A 19,863-nucleotide genomic window follows, 5' to 3' on the forward strand; every position below is an offset into this window, starting at 1 on the left:
ACGCAAATACCTACGAACCTGTACATCTTTTCTCAATCTTTGGCGGCTTTGTTTACAATTATTAAACAGTTAATGAGCTCCGAAGCACCAGGAGGCTGTTTATAACAATAACAACAGTTGAATGGGAAGTTTTCATTCTTGTAAACTGTTTAATAAATGTAACCAAAGCTGTCAAAGATTGAGAAAAGATGTACACGTTCGTAAGTGTTTGCGTAAGTTCTTTCGTAAATCTGGTCCCTGGACGACAAAGATCAGTCTCAGTGATCGGAGCCCAGAGTGCTGGAGCAGTGAGAGAGCGCGGGGCTCTAAGCTGAGGCGTCAAGTGAGCTCCCAACAACCAATCGGAGGTCACGTCATGGAACTCTTCGCGGAGAGGTTTATTCTTCAGCTGTGAGCCCACCTGAGCGGGGCTCGATGATGCACTCCTCCCTGTGGCTCACACACGTCAAGGGCCGCCATCACAGAACTGACGCCTGAGGTCCTTCAGCACCTGTTGAGACGGGACTGGATATGAGGGATGGGAAAGATGAGGCAAGTAAAGTGGCTATGAAACGAGAGTCAATGAGTGAATAAGGAGATTGGGTATGAGGAAAGAAGATTCGTATAAGGAAATATGAGTAAAAAACTAATAATATAAGAAGACTGGTATGAGGAAAGGAGTGTGAGAGTGAAGTAGGTAATGGGAAAATTATGATGAGAGTAATTACGAGGAAAGTTTAAGGAATATGAGTATGAGAAATGTATAAGGAGTATAGGTATGAAGAGAGTATTAGGAGAGTGGGTGTGAGGATAGCAGAGTGGGTGTGAGGATAGCAGAGTGGGTGTGAGGATAGCAGAGTGGGTGTGAGGATAACAGAGTGGGTGTGAGGATAGCAGAGTGGGTGTGAGGATAGGAGTGAGCATTCTTTCTCATATTTCTGTCGATTAGATCCGAATGAGGCAACTCATACACCTATCACCGACGACCCTCTCTCAATATATGGTACACTACAACCCTCTCCAGTTAATATAGACTCTCTCTCTCTCTCTCTCTCTCTCTCTCTCTCTCTCTCTCTCTCTCTCTCTCTCTCTCTCTCTCTCTCTCTCTCTCTCTCTCTCTCTCTCTCTCTCTCAGAGGTCGGCGATGAAAGCCTAGGTCATTAGCAAGGTAAATCTTGAGCCAGCAGGTAGGCAAGTTGATGTTAAAGCTGAGGGTGAGAGCTGGCCCTCCACTCTCCCTGCAGCTGAGGGTGAGAGCTGGCCCTCCACTCTCCCTGCAGCTGAGGGTGAGAGCTGGCCTTCCACTCTCCCTTCAGCTGAGGGTGAGAGCTGGCCCTCCACTCTCCCTTCAGCTGAGGGTGAGAGCTGGCCCTCCACTCTCCCTTCAGCTGAGAGTGAGAGCTGGCCCTCCACTCTCCCTTCAGCTGAGGGTGAGAGCTGGCCCTCCACTCTCCCTTCAGCTGAGAGTGAGAGCTGGCCCTCCACTCTCCCTTCAGCTGAGAGTGAGAGCTGGCCCTCCACTCTCCCTTCAGCTGAGGGTGAGAGCTGGCCCTCCACTCTTCCTTCAGCTGAGAGTGAGAGCTGGCCCTCCACTCTCCCTTCAGCTGAGGGTGAGACCTGGCCCTCCACTCTCCCTTCAGCTGAGGGTGAGAGCTGGCCCTCCACTACTCCTCCTCTATACTTTATTCTCATAAATTTCTCTTCAGCCCATTTTTCCAATTTTGCTGTTTTTCTCATTATCTTTCCCTCTCTTTCATGTTTTCCCTCATCTGCCTTTATTGCCTCCTCCCCTTTTATCCCTCCTCCTCATCTCTATCATCTCTCCTCTTATGGTCCTCCAATTTATCCTCCCTGCTACCTCTCTCTCTCTCTCTCTCTCTCTCTCTCTCTCTCTCTCTCTCTCTCTCTCTCTCCACCCTCTCTCTGTTTTCCCCCCACCTCTCTTTCCCCTCCTTTCCCTTCCTGCCTCCCCTTCCTTTATTATCATGCACTCTACCATTTCCTCGTCTCATGGCCCTTTCCATCACTTGCTCCCTTCCCTTCCCCCTTTCCTCTGCCCACTTTCCTCTCCCTGATGCTTTCACACGCTCCCTCATAAAGTATATAATGGGTGTTGAGGTAAGTGGAGGGTCTGGATGGTTGGGGGGTGAGGGGAGGGTCTGGATGGTTGGGGGGTGAGGGGAGGGTCTGGATGGTTGGGGGGTGAGGGGAGGGTCTGGATGGTTGGGGGGTGAGGGGAGGGTCTGGATGGTTGGGGGGGTGAGGGGAGGGCCTGGATGGTTGGGGGGTGGGGGGGTGAGGGGAGGGCCTGGATAGTTGGGGGGGGGGTGAGGGGAGGGTCTGGATGGTTGGGGGGGGTGAGGGGAGGTCCTGGATGGTTGGGGGGTGGGCTGAGGGGAGGGCCTGGATGGTTGGGGGGAGGGCGAGAGGAGGGGTGTGGATAGAGAGAGAGGTGAGGATAGGAGGGGAGATGAGAGGCTGTGAAGGTGGGAATAAGCTAAAGAAGAGTTGATGTACATGTAGACAATTACTTGGAAATGTGTTTTGTATGAAATATTTAAATGAAATATTTCAGGAAGTTGTCAGCACAGATCTTGTGTTACCACCAAATACAAAGATCAATTACAAACAGTCGACAGGATACGCAGTACATGTGGAGCCGGTCGGGAGCCGGTCGGCCGAGCGGACAGCACGCGGGACTTGTGATCCTGTGGTCCTGGGTTCGATCCCAGGCGCCGGCAAGAAACAATGGGCAGAGTTTCTTTCACCCTATGCCCCTGTTACCTAGCAGTAAAATAGGTACCTGGGTGTTAGTCAGCTGTCACGGGCTGCTTCCTGGGGGTGGAGGCCTGGTCGAGGACCGGGCCGCGGCTCAAGATAACCAGTGGAAGGAAATGGAGGAGCCGGATGAGACAAAATCACAGAGACGCGATCAAATATCTTCGTGCACCCTCAAGAAAGAGTTGAAGAGCTGAGAAGACAACTAGAAATAATCTGGACCACGTCGTGAGACAAAGGGACAAGCCCAAAGTAATGGAAGACAGCTGTACTTATATTAGAAAAGGATAAAGACATGAGCTACTAAATACAGGTGTTACTCGCATTCATTATTTGCAAGATACTAGAGAAAATAATGAGAAGGAAATGACTGCATCACATGGAGGGTGCAAACCTTGTCTGCAAACACCAGCATGGATGCCAAGAAGGCAAGACATGCATAGCAAACCTATTGGAGTGTTATGTGGGAAGTGAGACAAAGTTTGTCTGGTGAGACAGACAGGAGACAAACATGTCATGTCAGCAACACGTGCAACACGTCAGCAACACGTGCAACACGTCAGCAACACGTGCAACACTGCCACTAATAACACCAGCGTAGGGAGCCTGGAGGGAGAGGCCTGCACAGTGCTCGCCACCACAGTAATCACATTAACGTGACTGCATCAATGAGAAAATCCGTAGGCGCAGTGGGTTCGAACCTATGCGTTCCCACGCACACGCTTCTAGCGACTAGACCACGACATGGTAATAATGATTGCAACCTGGCGTTCTAGAACTCCAGGTTGCAATCCACCGCATACATTCGAACCCTCATCATTGTTCCTACAGATTTTCTCACTTGGCACGACTTATGTCGAATAAATATACGATGATCTCTGACCGAAAGAATTCAAGCGTAATTAGAAAAATGTTTAGAGCTAAGTAACGAGGCTAAGAAAGCTTAGAGCTATGCAACAGGGCTAAAAACGGAATGGGGCTTTATATATATATATGGAGGCCTATTATAATTTTTTTATGGTTGTGAGGGTGTGGTTCTTCATGTACGGCATAGTAACTTACCTTGAGGTGATTTTGGGGCTCAGCGACCCCGGGGCCTGGGCCTGGTAGTACTGTATTGAGTGGGACCATTACACTACTGGTAATGACTACCAGTACTGTAATGACCAGTACTTCATTACAGTACTGTAATGAGTGGGAAAGAAATGATCATGGCATTGAAGCTGTAATATGGTGAATCCCACCGCTGCCACCAATAATTTGTTGTGGATATGGAAGTACAAATGAAAGATTTATTATAGTTTCATTGAGTTTTATGGTTTTTAAAATATAAAATACAGACCATGGCCCTCCCCCAACATAATACTACTAATGCCATTATCCAAAACAACTATTTCCATTATAAGCTGCACCACACCTTCCTACAGCAATAAGCAGATACATTTCCACCACTATTTTCAACAATCACCAACAATCACCAACAATAACAATGTCAGCTGCAACAACAACAATCACCCAACACAGAACATAAACAACCACAACAAAGCAATGCCCTATCTACTAGCCTGGAAAAGAAACCATATCCAGGCTGGGTTCTCTTGCCATAACTTTGCCAACACTGGTCTGATGCGACAAGCAAACTGCCTCCGTCTAAGGTAAATGACGACCCACTGTCTTCTGCATCAGCACGATGCTCGAGATGAAGAGGGAGGAGGGAACAGTAAGAGAGATGAACCAATGATGGATGGCGAGAGAGTAAGACGAAAAGGAAAGACAATAACAGGAGGAGGCAGTGAAAGAACGTAAAAGGGAGGGAGGCAGTGACAGGAAGGAGAGGGAGGAGACAATGGTTAGTGTTGTAAACCAAAATAATATTAGTATATTTTACGTAAGGTTCCACTGAAAATAGGCCAATGGAAGGAAGTTGTGTGTTGCATAAATGGACAATTTGCGAGAGGACAGAATTGAAATATTGCCGGAACAACCGTGGACATCTTCAATAGGAAACTAGATTGTTTCCTCCAAGAAGTGCCGGACCAACCGGGCTGTGGTGGATATGTGGGCCTGCGGGCCGCTCCAAGCAACAGCCTGGTGGACCATGCGGGAGAGGATGTTACATTTGGTGTCAGAGGCAGCTACAAGGTGAGAAGGTGGACAGGAGCATAAGGGGTCTATAGTATCTAGGCCAAGCATCAAGACGAGAATACGTCAAGAAATACAGGAAGACAAACAACATCTCTGACTGGAGTGGGCTGGCCGAGTGAGTGGATATCATGAGTACACTTCAAGAGTACTTTACTTGTGCTGATTAGGGGTGTTTAACATATTGATATGGACCAACAAATTGAGGACCAGTTGATCTCTTGAAAATATGTTGCAATATGAACATTGTGATAGTTGAGTGATTAGGTTACACTCAAATAGCAGGTGCTCTTGGAAACCAATTTGTATATGTCTATATAAATAATAGAAAGTAGTGACACTAAAACTGAAGAAAATATAAACACTTCATGTCAATCACACTCATCCAGTTATCAACCACCAACTGTGTCATCCATCATCAACCACCAACTGTGTCATCCATCATCAACCACCAACTGTGTCATCCATCATCAACCACCAACTGTGTCATCCATCATCAACCACCAACTGTGTCATCCATCATCAACCACCAACTGTGTCATCCATCATCAACCACCAACTGTGTCATCCATCATCAACCACCAACTGTGTCATCCATCATCAACCACCAACTGTGTCATCCATCATCAACCACCAACTGTGTCATCCATCATCAACCACCAACTGTGTCATCCATCATCAACCACCAACTGTGTCATCCATCATCAACCACCAACTGTGTCATCCATCATCAACCATCAACTGTGTCATCCATCATCAACCACCAACTGTGTCATCCATCATCAACCACCAACTGTGTCATCCATCATCAACCACCAACTGTGTCATCCATCATCAACCATCAACTGTGTCATCCATCATCAACCACCAACTGTGTCATCCATCATCAACCACCAACTGTGTCATCCATCATCAACCACCAACTGTGTCATCCATCATCAACCACCAACTGTGTCATCCATCATCAACCACCAACTGTGTCATCCATCATCAACCACCAACTGTGTCATCCATCATCAACCACCAACTGTGTCATCCATCATCAACCACCAACTGTGTCATCCATCATCAACCACCAACTGTGTCATCCATCATCAACCATCAACTGTGTCATCCATCATCAACCACCAACTGTGTCATCCATCATCAACCACCAACTGTGTCATCCATCATCAACCACCAACTGTGTCATCCATCATCAACCATCAACTGTGTCATCCATCATCAACCACCAACTGTGTCATCCATCATCAACCACCAACTGTGTCATCCATCATCAACCACCAACTGTGTCATCCATCATCAACCACCAACTGTGTCATCCATCATCAACCACCAACTGTGTCATCCATCATCAACCACCAACTGTGTCATCCATCATCAACCACCAACTGTGTCATCCATCATCAACCACCAACTGTGTCATCCATCATCAACCACCAACTGTGTCATCCATCATCAACCACCAACTTTCATCCATCATCAACCACCAACTCCACAGATATCAATGACATAATTCTCTCACTTGAAACAGAATCAAGTAACCTTTCTGAGATACAAACCCTAATTTATATATAAAAAACTGAAGGTATTCCATTCACCGGGGCTCTAGGAGACTCGAACCGCGGCCCCCACGTGTGTGAGGCCGAAGCTTTAACTACCGAGCTATTGAGTGATCTTAATAAGGAAACATTCCAGAAACAACTACTACAGCCAAGCTGGAATTGTTGACTTTCCTTGACTACTACTGAAGCTGAGAGGAATTAGTGATCCACGTCCACGCCATATAAATTGTCATCCACACTTCTGTGGAAATAAACATTAAATATTTAAATAAACATTTTAAATAAATAAACTGGCTCCTACCAGTTCCGCACACACGTCTATAATATGTTCTAAACAGTTGCCAATGTCTGTTATCTCCCTGTTGTATAACATGTCTTCTTTCTTGTCTCAGGGCACCAGCTTCCTCATCTGGGACGTGGGCGGCCAGGAGAAGATCCGCCCACTGTGGAGGTCCTACACGCGCTGCACCGACGGCATCGTCTTCGTGGTGGACTCCGTCGACCTGGAGAGGCTGGAGGAGGCCAGATGTGAGCTCTACAAAACTGCCAAATTGCCGGAGAATGCGCAGGTGTGTGGAGTATTGGGGTGGTTGTAGATAAGGGCGTGGGTGTAGATATGGGCGTGGGTGTAGATATGGGCGTGGGTGTAGATATGGGCGTGGGTGTAGATATGGGCGTGGGTGTACACATGGGCGTATGTGTTGACATGGGCGTGGATGAGAGAGCAGAGGTGTAGGTATAAGCATAGTTTTGAAGCGTGGTGTAGATACAAGTGTATGTGTGGGTGTAGACACCTTGACTTCCCCTGCCTCTCACCCAGACCTGCCTCTCACCCAGACCTGCCTCTCACCCAGACCTGCCTCTCACCCAGACCTGCCTCTCACCCCAGACCTGCCTCTCACCCAGACCTGCCTCTCACCTAGACCTGCCTCTCACGCAGACCTGCCTCTCACCCAGACCTGCCTCTCACGCAGACCTGCCTCTCCTCAGGTGCCAATACTGGTGCTGGCCAACAAGCAGGACCTGCCCGGGGCGAAGGACCCCATAGAGATAGAGAGACTCCTGGGCATCTCCGAGCTGGGCAACACTCATCTGTGGCATATACAGGTACGTCAAGGGTGCCGGGAGGCTACTACCATGGTCTCCACCACCACCACCATCACTACCATGGTCTCCACCACCACCATCATCACTACCATGGTCTCCACCACCACCACCATCACTACCATGGTCTCCACCATCACCATCACTACCATGGTCTCCACCACCATCACTACCATGGTCTCCACCACCATCACTACCATGGTCTCCACCACCACCATCACTACCATGGTCTCCACCACCACCATCACTACCATGGTCTCCACAATCACCATCACTACCATGGTCTCCACCACCACCATCACTACCCTAGTCTCTACCACCACCATCACTACCATGGTCTCCACAATCACAACCATGGCCTCCACCATCACCAACATCACCACCATGGTCTCCACCATCACTACCATGGTCTCCACAATCACAACCATGGCCTCCACCATCACCAACATCACCACCATGGTCTCCTCCATTACTACCATGGTCTCCACCACCACCATCATCACTACCATATCGTCACCATAATCACCATCAAAGCCACCATTATACCCACCGTTATCATTAACCACGCACTATCACCTTCACCACCGTTATTAATTAATATCTAATCACCATTACCCGTTACTGTAGTCACTTAACGACCCAGTTAGCTCGTAATTAACTGTCATTAAACATCATTATCCACGGTGAGCAAGGGACCCATTTACTGGAAGCTGTTGCCATTGTGATTAGGTGGGGGAGAATTGGGGGAATCAAGAGGTTTTGGAATTTAACTCCTGTGCCTGGTAAGTCCTCTATGGGTTCACCATAGCCTGTGCTACTTGCAACTTTTTGTTCCGAGTTGCTTAATTTAAAACAACATGTGTCTATTGTGTATTCCTGAAGATGTCACATTGCTGACGAAACGTCGAACAATAACATGGAGAGATTAAGTGATCTAGCGTTCCTTCACCCTCCAGATGGAGAAGGTATTCGCGTAGAACAGAAAACATCCATAAGAAAATTATCAATAGTCACCATACATATATATAGTATACTTATTAAACAGTTACGAGCTTCGAAATTTTCCAATCCAAGGTTATTGTTATAAACAATAGTGGTTCGGAGCTTATAAAAATGCTTAATAAATATAAACAAAGCCTCAATGATTGAGAAAAGATGTAGAAGCTTCGTTCGTGGTTGTATAAATGTTTGAGACGCCTGGCCTCAGTCTACATATTAATGAGTCATCTGTGATGTTCGTCAGTTTGGAGTTTGGTGCCTGTTATCCTGTGTGTGTGTGTGTGTGTGTGTGTGTGTGTGTGTGTGTGTGTGTGTGTGTGTGTGTGTGTGTGTGTGTGTGTGTGTGTGTGTGTGTGTGTGTGCCTCCGTAATCACCTGTAGTGTTGTGCCTTAATCTTGTCAATGGGAATAAGTAAAGATAACTGATGGTCTTGTTATCACGTATCATTTCTATCTCTTTCTCTCTCTTTTATTATGTAATAAATCACCTGATGTGTGTGTCCGGCAGCCGGCGTGTGCCATCACGGGCGAGGGTCTGGACGACGCCCTCGAGCACCTGTACGAGATGATCCACAAGCAGCGGCGCCTCTCCAAGACCAGCAAGAAGAAGCCCAGATGATCTTCCACCTCCGACTAGTTGGCCGCCCCCTCAGCCAGCTGTCGGTCACCCTCGCCGCCCTCGTCGTCTTGTTGTCACTGCTGCTGCGGCTGGTGGTGGTGCTGGGGAAGGCACAGAAGTCAGGCAACCTATGTGTAGCCTCTTTTCCTGCCAGCCTGCCAGTCTGCCAGCCTGCCTGCCTGCCAGCCTGCCTGCCAGCCTACCAGTCTGCATAATTAGCAACCGACCGACCTCCAACTACCCTCTCTTCCTACCTGTTAATAACCGTCTTTGCTGTTGTGGTGCCACTGTCTGTGGCAGGTCTACCTGCTGGCATTCTTGACAGAAGATCTCCAAGGCCGTGTTTGCCACCATAACCTGGCAGACACTTTCAACGGCAGTCACTGCGCGTGGCAAAGTGTGTATGGTTCTGGTACATTGCCTTGAGGCCTTCTACCGGCACTTTGTGGTATATGGCACTTTATAGTCTTTAAGGCTGTGCAACTTGCCTGGGCAGCGACGTGGCACTCTGAAGGCGTCGTATTCGTCCTAATCCGGAATCAGCAAATTGAGGCGATGGGATGGAGGGACTATAGAGAGGGAAGGAAGGGAAGGATAGGACGTTACTGCTCTCATCGCCTTGCGTGTTCCGCCAAACTGTGCGGCCTCGGGTGTCCATTCGTAGTCTCGAGTGACCTTTCGTAACCTCTGGTAACTTTGTCTGACCTGGGTTGATCTTCTCTATGCCGCGGTGTCGCGGGTCACTCATATTACCTTTCATCCGGGCGGCCACGAAGAGCAACCAACCCACTGATGTCTTGTGTGCTCTTGTTTGTGTCAACATCACACTCTTGTTGGCTACACTCTCCACTCTGTTTGGAATATGTATGTCAGTGACTACATATTAATATATATATATATATATATATATATATATATATATATATATATATATATATATATATATATATATATATATATAGTGTATATTGTGTCAAATGAAATTGGGCAAGTTGAAAAAATGGCAAATATTTGTACAATAAGAAAAGGTTGCCAGGACATGACATCAGTTAAGAGATAGTGAGACAGGTGTGTGTGTGTGTGTGTGTGTGTGTGAAAAGGTGAATATTGTCTTTCAAGCTATGTTGCTGATTATACCTTGTAAATAAATAGTATTAAACACAAGAGGTATTATAGAAAATAACTTGCTTACTTGACTGTGATTTCTATATTATGTCAGACAGCCTTTTATGTTCTGAGTAACTATCATGAATTGCCTATGAATTAGGAAGGTAGACAAGTAATAATTATTGTGATTTGTTGATAGTATGAGTGTGTGGGTGGTAATGGACACAGCACACTTCTGGGTGGGTGATGACCAGGTGTGGGTGGGTGATGACGGGTGTGGGTGGGTGATGACGGGTGTGGGTGACCGTGAGTGTGGGGCGAGTCATAATAGGTATCGGTGCGTGAGTATCGCTGTAGGCAGGTGCTGGATGTGTGACTTTGGGTACAGGTGGGTACAGGTGGGTGGTGGTGGTGTGTGGCGGGTGTAGTTGGGTGAGAATGATGCTGGGTGCAGGCGGGGGGCTGCTACACTAGGTGAGCAGTGTAGGTGAGGACGTGTTTACAAGTTCACATCTCATGTGTACTAGTCCATGCGTCATGTGTGTACTAGTCCATGCGTCATGTGTACTAGTCCATGCATCATGTGTGTACTAGTCCATGCGTCATGTGTACTAGTCCATGCATCATGTGTGTACTAGTCCATGCGTCATGTGTGTACTAGTCCATGCATCATGTGTACTAGTCCATGCGTCATGTGTACTAGTCCATGCGTCACGTGTACTTGTCCACACGTCATGTGTACTAGTCCATGCGTCATGTGTACTAGTCCATGCATCATGTGTACTAGTCCATGCGTCATGTGTACTAGTCCATGCGTCACGTGTACTTGTCCACACGTCATGTGTACTAGTCCATGCGTCATGTGTACTAGTCCATGCGTCATGTGTACTAGTCCATGCGTCATGTGTACTAGTCCATGCGTCATGTGTACTAGTCCATGCGTTATGTGTACTAGTCCATGCGTCATGTGTACTAGTCCATGCGTCATGTGTGTACCACGCGTGCATGCTACCTGATCAACACGACATAAATATAATCATAACAGAAAACAAAGAATAAGAGACGATAACAGGTAAATGAGATATCACGATAACATATTGTTTACATTCACTCACTTTCTTCTAAGACAAAGTAACACGAAGAACGAAAATAATAACTTCAAAGCAGTAAATTATAATTATTCCTCAACAGTGACTTCTTGACCAACTCCAGAAATATCACTTTTGCGTAGTGAATGTAACACTGTTCTTAACACTGATCAACGAACAGCTCGTCACTGATCAATAAACACCGTCAATGATCACCAAACACCATCACTGATCAATATATTCCCCCAATTTACAACAAATATTGTAATCCATTCTACCACTTTTTTTTTAGTTTGTGTGTGTAGCCGAGGCTTTCTGGGAGTCGACACGCCAGCCCGTCCTCCTAAAGTTTCCCACCGTCAAGAAACTGTCGTACTTAGTGCCCGCTCCTAACCTACCGGAGGAACCAAAAGAGAAAACGGGGCAAAATGTTAATATCGTGAGCCGATACCATTTTCTAGTACGCCAATGTTTGGCCTTACGTAAAGTATATGTCAAAAGGCGACGCCCTGCTAGGAGAACGGGTTGATGACATGGCATGAGTGACTCTCCCGAAGCCATGATGTTTAGGTTAAGATGGAAACTGTTAGATTAGTCTAGGAATGCTCAGAGATTATGTCTGGTTGTGATAAATATAAACAGTCAATCGCTTTGATTGGATATAATATGATTGGCATTAATGAGAGTGCAGGCAAGCATCTAGATAAATAAGATATATTATATATGAGAGCATATAAATAAACGATATTTTATATATATATATATATATATATATATATATATATATATATATATATATATATATATATATATATATATATATATCGTTTATCTACATGCTTGCCTGCGCTCTCGTTAATGCCAGGCATATTGAAGCCAATCAACGCGACTGGACTGCGCAAGGTGAATCAACAAATCAGATTACGGCATAAAATGATTTTTTGTATATGTAGTTGGGAGTGATGATGAGGAGCAGCGGCCGTGGTCACCGTCCTCGCTGCGTGGTCCAGAGATCACAACAAGTCTTGAGTGCCACACTTGTATAAGGTTATCTAGTCATAATTAAGTCACATGAAACATAGAAACTTGCAAGGCAACTGTTAGAATGAGGCAAATAGCTTTGCAACATATGAACTGTACATAAATTAGATCTCTTCGCAGCTATGATGAAACCAAAGAAATAATGACCTACAATTACGAGGAAATATAGGCCGTTTCCTACATGTAATGGTTATTGAGTCTCAACCTAAATGATGGTCTTGAGGTCCGTAAATACCTTTGGAGTACTATCTCTATAGTTCATAGTTTCGAAGCATTACTGAGCATTATTGATGTGAATGTGTGAAGGATACCAGCCCGTCCTTATCAACAATGACCAAATTATTTAAAACTATTTACTAAATAAAACTATTTACACATGACTCACAACTGGTGTTCATACATACATGTTCGACATGTTCTTTCTCACATACGAGTGAGATACGAGTAATAGTGACATACGAGATGTCCGGAGTGCTTCCACAGAGGTCCCGGAGAATTTGTAGAGACAAAGTACACTTTACCCGTCCTCAGGCTGTTCACACCTCCCACCCGCCCACCTCAAATGGTACATTAATAGATTTGATCAAGCTGTTCATTCAAAATATTAATTTCCTCAACTATAACATTATTATACACTAACATATCGTGCGTATTAGGCGTAAGTTAAGTTAGGTGTTTAGGGTCAGTTGGCAATTATATATATATATATATATATATATATATATATATATATATATATATATATATATATATATATATATATATATATATATATAAAATGTAGTACGTGGGTGAAGCAGTTACAGAGGTGCGAGTGAACACATGTCGAAGCACTTTTCGAGAAATGTTCGAAGATCATCAGTTGTGAGTCGTGTTTGAAGCAGCTTTTTCATTCATAAACAGGGGACTTGGCGGCTACATGGCATGAACATTTAGCCTTTGTTGATGAGGAGAGGCTGCTTTACTCGCGACCACAGCTGAAGACGTTCGAAAGTTTCTCGAACAGTGTTTTCCTCACACCATCTGCTCGACCTGCAAGTCTGTGAGTAATTCACCCACGTACTACGACTGGAAATAATTCCCAACAGAACCTAAACACCTACACTTAACTAAGCATAAAGTTCTACTCTAATACAATAACATATATTTGAAGAAAACAATATTTTGAATATACATAGAGCCCCACCTGAGGACGGGTGGGTTCAGGGCCCAGCCCCACCTGAGGACGGGTGGGTGTAGGGCCAGCCCCACCTGAGGACGGGTGGGTGTAGGGGCCAGCCCCACCTGAGGACGGGTGGGTGTAGGGGCCAGCCCCACCTGAGGACGGGTGGGTGCAGGGGCCCAGCCCCATCTGAGGACGGGTGGGTGCAGGGGCCCAGCCCCACCTGAGGACGGGTGGGTGCAGGGGCCCAGCCCCACCAGAGGACAGGTGCTCCACCAATCACAACACCTGGAGACACCTGCGAGTACCCTAAGGTATCGACGCCTCTGAACCGTCTAATAGGAATTTGTTAAATGTTTATAAAATAGGTCTAAAGTGCATGAAAATGTATCGCTTACTGAATTATATGATTTAAGACCACAGTGATATATCGTTTATATGATATTTGTGTGTAATATGAAAATATATCGTGTTATATAGGCCTAGTGTACATTTGTAATAATTCCAATGAATTACGAAGAAACTATAGTTAAAAATATTCTCACCCAATGGCAACACTTAACTGATGATAATAAAGGAAACTTGAATAATTAATTAATTTTATCATTTGTAATAGTCATTATATGTTTATATATACTAGTTAATATTATTAACACGAGTATTATTAATATAAAAATATTTGGTATTTATTTATGTTATTCTTATAATTATTTTTACATCTTACCACTCAACTGCAAATATCACCCACGCGACGGCTGAAGAAAGAAATAGAGTTCCACATTCAGTCCATCCTCATCAACCCGTCTTGAGGCTCTGAACATCAACCCGTCTTGAGGCTCTGAACATCAACCCGTCTTGAGGCCAGGCTCGTTAAAGCTGTGGTCAGACCACAGGACACATTCATAAAATTAATATATTGTTGATTAAAAACAGGAATATTCTTATTTCAGCCCATCCTCCTGTTTTGATAGTACTTATAGGAATGACGAGGACCACAGTACATATACTGACGTACAACGCACTTAGAAAGTAGAAATCGGTACTCTTGACTTTAGACAAACCAGAAAACGGGTTTCTATGTTGCAAAGACAAACTAAATTAACCTTCCTAGGCCTAATATAAGCTACCTGAGGCCTAATATAGTACATGTGTGTGTGCTATACTAGGCCTAGGAATATTTAAGTTTTTTTTAGCTTCATTTTTTAAAGTAATACAAAGTAAATAGTACAAAATTCTATCTAATTGGTTAGTACGTCAATATTTGTACTATGGTGCACATAGTTACAAAAAGTACTATCTAAACACGAGAATCGGTTACTTATTTATATCTTAATATTATTATATATTAAAGCTATATGTATAGTTAGGTGTAGGTTAAGTTAGGTGTTTAGGTTCTGTTGGCGATTAGTTGTATTTGAAGTACGTGGGTGAAGCATTTACAGTGTTGTGGTTCGAACAGAGGTCGTCAGTAAAGCATTGTTCAAGAAATGTTCGAACGTCCTCAGTTGTGAGTCGCGTGCAGTGTTTTTCATTCATAAACAAGGGGTTTGGCGGTTAGATTAACGACCATTTGGCCTTTGATGATGAGGCCAGACTGCTAAACATTGAACACATGCTCGCTCATCCACTCTGCACTTAACACATGACACACGACTCATTACATTTGAACTTTGTTGAGAACTGCTTCGTTCACTGTCCCTGTTCATAGCAGTCCATCCTCATCAACAAAGGCCAAATGTTCATTCCATGCAGCGGCCAAATCTCGTATATGAATGAAAAACGACATACGAGTCACAATTGATGACGTTCGAACATTTCTCCAACGGTTCTACACTGACGATCTCTGTTCGAATCACAACTCTATAAATGATTCCCCAAACGTACTACAAATAAAATAATTGCCAACAGACCTCAAATACCTAACCTATGCCCTAAATATGCACAATATGCTAATATATTGTTACATTAGCAATGTAACAATATTAAGTTACATTATATAATACCAATAATACTAGTAACTAATAATATTAAGTTACATTTGAGAAAATTCGTGTTTTGAATCAACAGCATTATCAGATTGGTGCTGCGTGTTTGGAGTGGACCGCTGGATGGATGAACATAACCTGAGTGTAACTCAGTCCAAAGTGCAACTTTCTAAATGATTCATTCTAAATTGTATTCGAAATAAATCCAAATAATTGCCAATAAAAACAAAACGCCTGACCAAACCTACCCTAGAGACCCTAGAGCTAACTATGCACTAAACTATAATATGTAATAAGTTTTGCAGGCGATGAGTCACAATAACGTGGCTGAAGTATGTTGACCAGACCACACACTAGAAGTTGAAGGGGCGACGACGTTTCGGTCCGTCCTGGACCATTCTCAAGTCGATTGTGATATCAAGTCGATAAGTTTTATTTACATTTGAGAAAAAAAAACAAATTTTGATGACACGAAACAATGTAGCGTGGCAACGTTGCCGAGCACAAGCCTGGTGCCATATTACACAAGCTGACACTCTCCTCAGATGGCAAAGCCTTGCCGTGCCTATTGATACATTGTGCAGCCGTGCAGTGCCCATAATGTTCAAGAAATATAAAAATAAATGAAACTGCAGAAGGCCTATTGGCCTATACGATGCAGCTCTTATTAATTATATCCTTTCAAATTCAAAACTTAATTTCTTTGAGCACGTGTAAAATGAATGGTTTATAAAAATACACATTCTATGTTTAATTTTAAAAAGACTTGTTTCAGTGAACTTCAGTTTTATATATCATTTTAATGAATGAACTTCTATATTTGTACATATTGAAAAGCTTTAAAGATGGCCCAGAAAATATAAAAGTTTGTAAATAATTGTATATAGGACCTCCATCCGAGAGATTACATAAACAGCTTGATAATGATTGGTCATAGATGTTGCGTTGTGGTGGCATAGCCTTTCGACCAATCAAACGTCGATTCCACTGACGTCACTTCCAGTTAACCAATCAGAATTCATTTCCAGGCAGTAAGTCACGATAAAATTTGAAAATTTGAAACCCAACTGCCACACATCCGAAAATATAGGAAATGAGGACGTTTGTGTCCATCGTGCGCCATTATCACAACCCGTCCTCCTTGTTAGGTAGTAATTGTTGTAACTATGAGCACCATAGTACATATATTGACGTAATGGACAATTATATAGTAGAATTGGGTACTATTCACTTTATAGAGTCCGGAAAAAAATAATGATAAGAACCAAGCTAAAATATTCCTAGGGCCTAGTATAGTAAATAAATGTACTATATTAAGCCTCAGATAGCCTGTATTAGGCCTAGGATGGTTAAGTTAGGGTTATAAATACAAAACCTTTTCCGGTGTGTAGAAATTCAGTAGTACCAAATTAGTAATAGGCATCCATCAGTCTCGGGAGACTATGGAGTTGCGCTCTGGTTGTCGGTCTGGAGTGGCCTCTCCAGGGCGCACAGCCAGGGTAGGTACCAAATTACACTTTCTAATTGTCCACTACGTCCATATAAGTACGACGGTCCACATGACTACTACAAGTACCAACTAAACACGTAGCTGGGCTGGCTCATCAAGTCTTCAACGGACCTCTGAACATCTTCCTCGACGTTCAGGCGTCACGGCTGCGCGCTCCAGCTCAGCTTCTGCGAGAGGCGAGTGTCTTATCTTAAGCAGGACCTTCACAAATACTTAAATATACAGTTACGATATTTAAAAGCGTTTTCTCTGTGATACGTTGTAGCTCACAGCTGCGTCTTGGGCTCCTCTTAATCCCGGCTTCGGATTATTATTGGTAGCACTCTATAGCTTGGTCACGTATGGATGACACAACGCATTTCGCATGACACTTTTTTTAATATTAATCCAGCTGGGGCTCATGGAAGCCCTAGAAAAATTTAAAGCTCTAGGAAGACCTGGGGCTCAAGGAAGATCTGGGGCTCTAGGACGATCTGGGGCTCTAGGACGATCTGGGGCTCTAGGAAGATCTGGGGCTCTAGGAAGATCTGGGGCTCTAGGAAGATCTGGGGCTCTAGGAAGATCTGGGGCTCTAGGAAGATCTGGGGCTCTAGGAAGATCTGGGGCTCTAGGAAGATCTGGGGCTCTAGGAAGATCTGGGGCTCTGGGAAGATCTGGGGCTTGTGGTAGAGCTGGGACTGGCGGGAAAGCTGGGTTTCGAGCGGGTTGCACTAAGACCCAAGTCCACTGTAAGGTCTGTAGGTATTTATAGTGTAGTATGTAGGGACTCCGCGGTCGAAACCTGACCTCCTTGAGGGACCAGCTGGCCTCTGTGCAGGGGACCAGCTGGCCTCTGTACAGGGAACCAGCTGGCCTCTGTACAGGGAACCAGCTGGCCTCTGTACAGGGAACCAGCTGGCCTCTGTACAGGGAACCAGCTGGCCTCTGTACAGGGAACCAGCTGGCCTCTATACAGGGACCATCTGGCCTCTGTACAGGGAACCAGCTGGCCTCTATACAGGGACCAGCTGGCCTGTATAGTGTTACCCCCGTGTGGAGTGTCGTCAGCACTAGCCCAAGGGACGGGTAACACTTGCTGGCCGGCTACCCAGTAACACTTGGGCAAGACCTTATGAAGAGTTGGAAGACATTCTGTTGACTTGCTGGCTGATGTGTTTTAGAGTTTAGAAACATTTACCTGACTGATGAATTGTGATTAAATTACTACATGTAAACGTTTATATGTAAGGCGATTTCTAAAATAAAAAGAACGTTTAGAAGTTTGTTTTCATTGCCCATTATATTCCCATTACACAGATATAAGCCACAACTCTGTCTACCTATTGAAAAACTCCTCAGCAAATTTATCAACAAAAAATATCATAATTTTACCCCGTCTGTTCTTTCACTTAGATTAAAGGTATCTATCTTGAGGTTATCTTGAGATGATTTCGGGGCTTTCAGTGTCCCCGCGGCCCGGTCCTCGACCAGGCCTCCACCCCCAGGAAGCAGCCTGTGACAGCTGACTAACACCCAGGTGCCTATTTTACTGCTAGGTAACAGGGGCATAGGGTGAAAGAAACTCTGCCCATTGTTTCTCGCCGGCGCCTGGGATCGAACCCAGGACCGCAGGATCACAAGTCCAGCGTGCTGTCCGCTCGGTCGACCGGCTCCCCGGTCGGCCGGGGAGGGAGAGGAATTTGTTTTATTGTTTACTTATTAGGGAAGAGGAAGGAACGGGCAAATAAATAAGGAAAGAGAATGAGATGAGGAGCAGGTAAGAGTAAGGTGAAAGATAAGAATAGGACTTGGTGAGATAATATATTTGTTTATTTTGAAAGTTCAGTTTATAATTTGTCCAAATATATTATCATGAATATATCATGAAACTGAACTCAAACATTCTACGTTCATAGTTTTAATTTATATATTACTTTTATCATGGTTATTAGAATTATAAATTCAGAAGACTGGCAGCTCCTTCCACTCTCCACTCAGCGTCAAGCCAACACGCTCCGTGTCCCTAAATTATCTGCCGGTAACCCATGGCTTCCTCCATGGGGTGTAGTTGTGGGCCTGGCTGCCTACCACACATAGCGGGATGAGACAGAGAGAGAGAGAGAGAGAGAGAGAGAGAGAGAGAATGAATCAAACAGACACAGACAGACTGACAGAGATATACATATACATAAAATCCTTGGGAACTGACAGTGGGGAAAACGAAGAAATGTTTACACTAAACAGCAATAGAACAATTGGTCATTAATTATAGCTTAAGAATCACATAAACCTTGGGTATTATTAGACAGTCATTTACGTAAGAATACCACCACAATGGAATCAACTACAGGAGTAGCAGGCGGTCAATTCCCGACTCAGTTTCAAAAGTAGATGAGTAGAGCCATGCAGGTCGAATGTTCACTTGAGACAGGAAGCGTGACAGCCGGGGCCTAAGAGCCTAAGCTCGATCGTACAAACACAAATAAGTGAGCACATGTAAGTGAGCCCACACACCACAACCATTTCCAAGCCCTCGGCAGCATCCAGCATCGAAGGTGCTAACCTTCACCAATATTGATTTCTCATCATGGATGCTACAACGGAGATGAAATCCCGTCAAGTTTCCAAGCTGCTTCGATTCCCAAGGAGCTGGAATCCTGTATATATTCAGACGGGGAGTTTCCAAATCTGGCTGGAGGTGTTGGAACGGTAGAGGAGGAGGAGGAGGATGGTACAGCGTCCGCTCACACACACGTTGGCAGCACGGATGAAGCTGATGGAATTATTCATGCCACTGGAAATTAG

General features: G+C 44.7%; 1 protein-coding gene and 1 long non-coding RNA gene across 2 annotated transcripts in view; one reads left to right on the forward strand and one right to left on the reverse strand.

Moving 5' to 3' along the window:
• The window catches only part of LOC123775319 (ADP-ribosylation factor-like protein 4C), a 49,234-nt gene extending 30,899 nt beyond the window's left edge, over positions 1–18,335 (forward strand). The window contains exons 2-4 of the mRNA XM_069311843.1: positions 6,857–7,033; positions 7,455–7,571; positions 9,076–18,335. Coding sequence (XP_069167944.1) covers positions 6,857–7,033; positions 7,455–7,571; positions 9,076–9,186 — 405 coding nt within the window. The 3' untranslated portion in view covers positions 9,187–18,335. The remainder of the gene's footprint in view (positions 1–6,856; positions 7,034–7,454; positions 7,572–9,075) is intronic.
• LOC138356108 (uncharacterized) overlaps positions 14,332–19,863 on the reverse strand; it is a 106,801-nt gene continuing 101,269 nt past the window's right edge. Inside the window, exon 5 of the long non-coding RNA XR_011224194.1 lies at positions 14,332–14,460. This is a non-coding gene — a long non-coding RNA (uncharacterized lncRNA). The remainder of the gene's footprint in view (positions 14,461–19,863) is intronic.

This window comes from Procambarus clarkii, chromosome 70, assembly GCF_040958095.1.
Source record: "Procambarus clarkii isolate CNS0578487 chromosome 70, FALCON_Pclarkii_2.0, whole genome shotgun sequence".
Taxonomy (NCBI): Eukaryota; Metazoa; Arthropoda; class Malacostraca; order Decapoda; family Cambaridae; genus Procambarus; species Procambarus clarkii.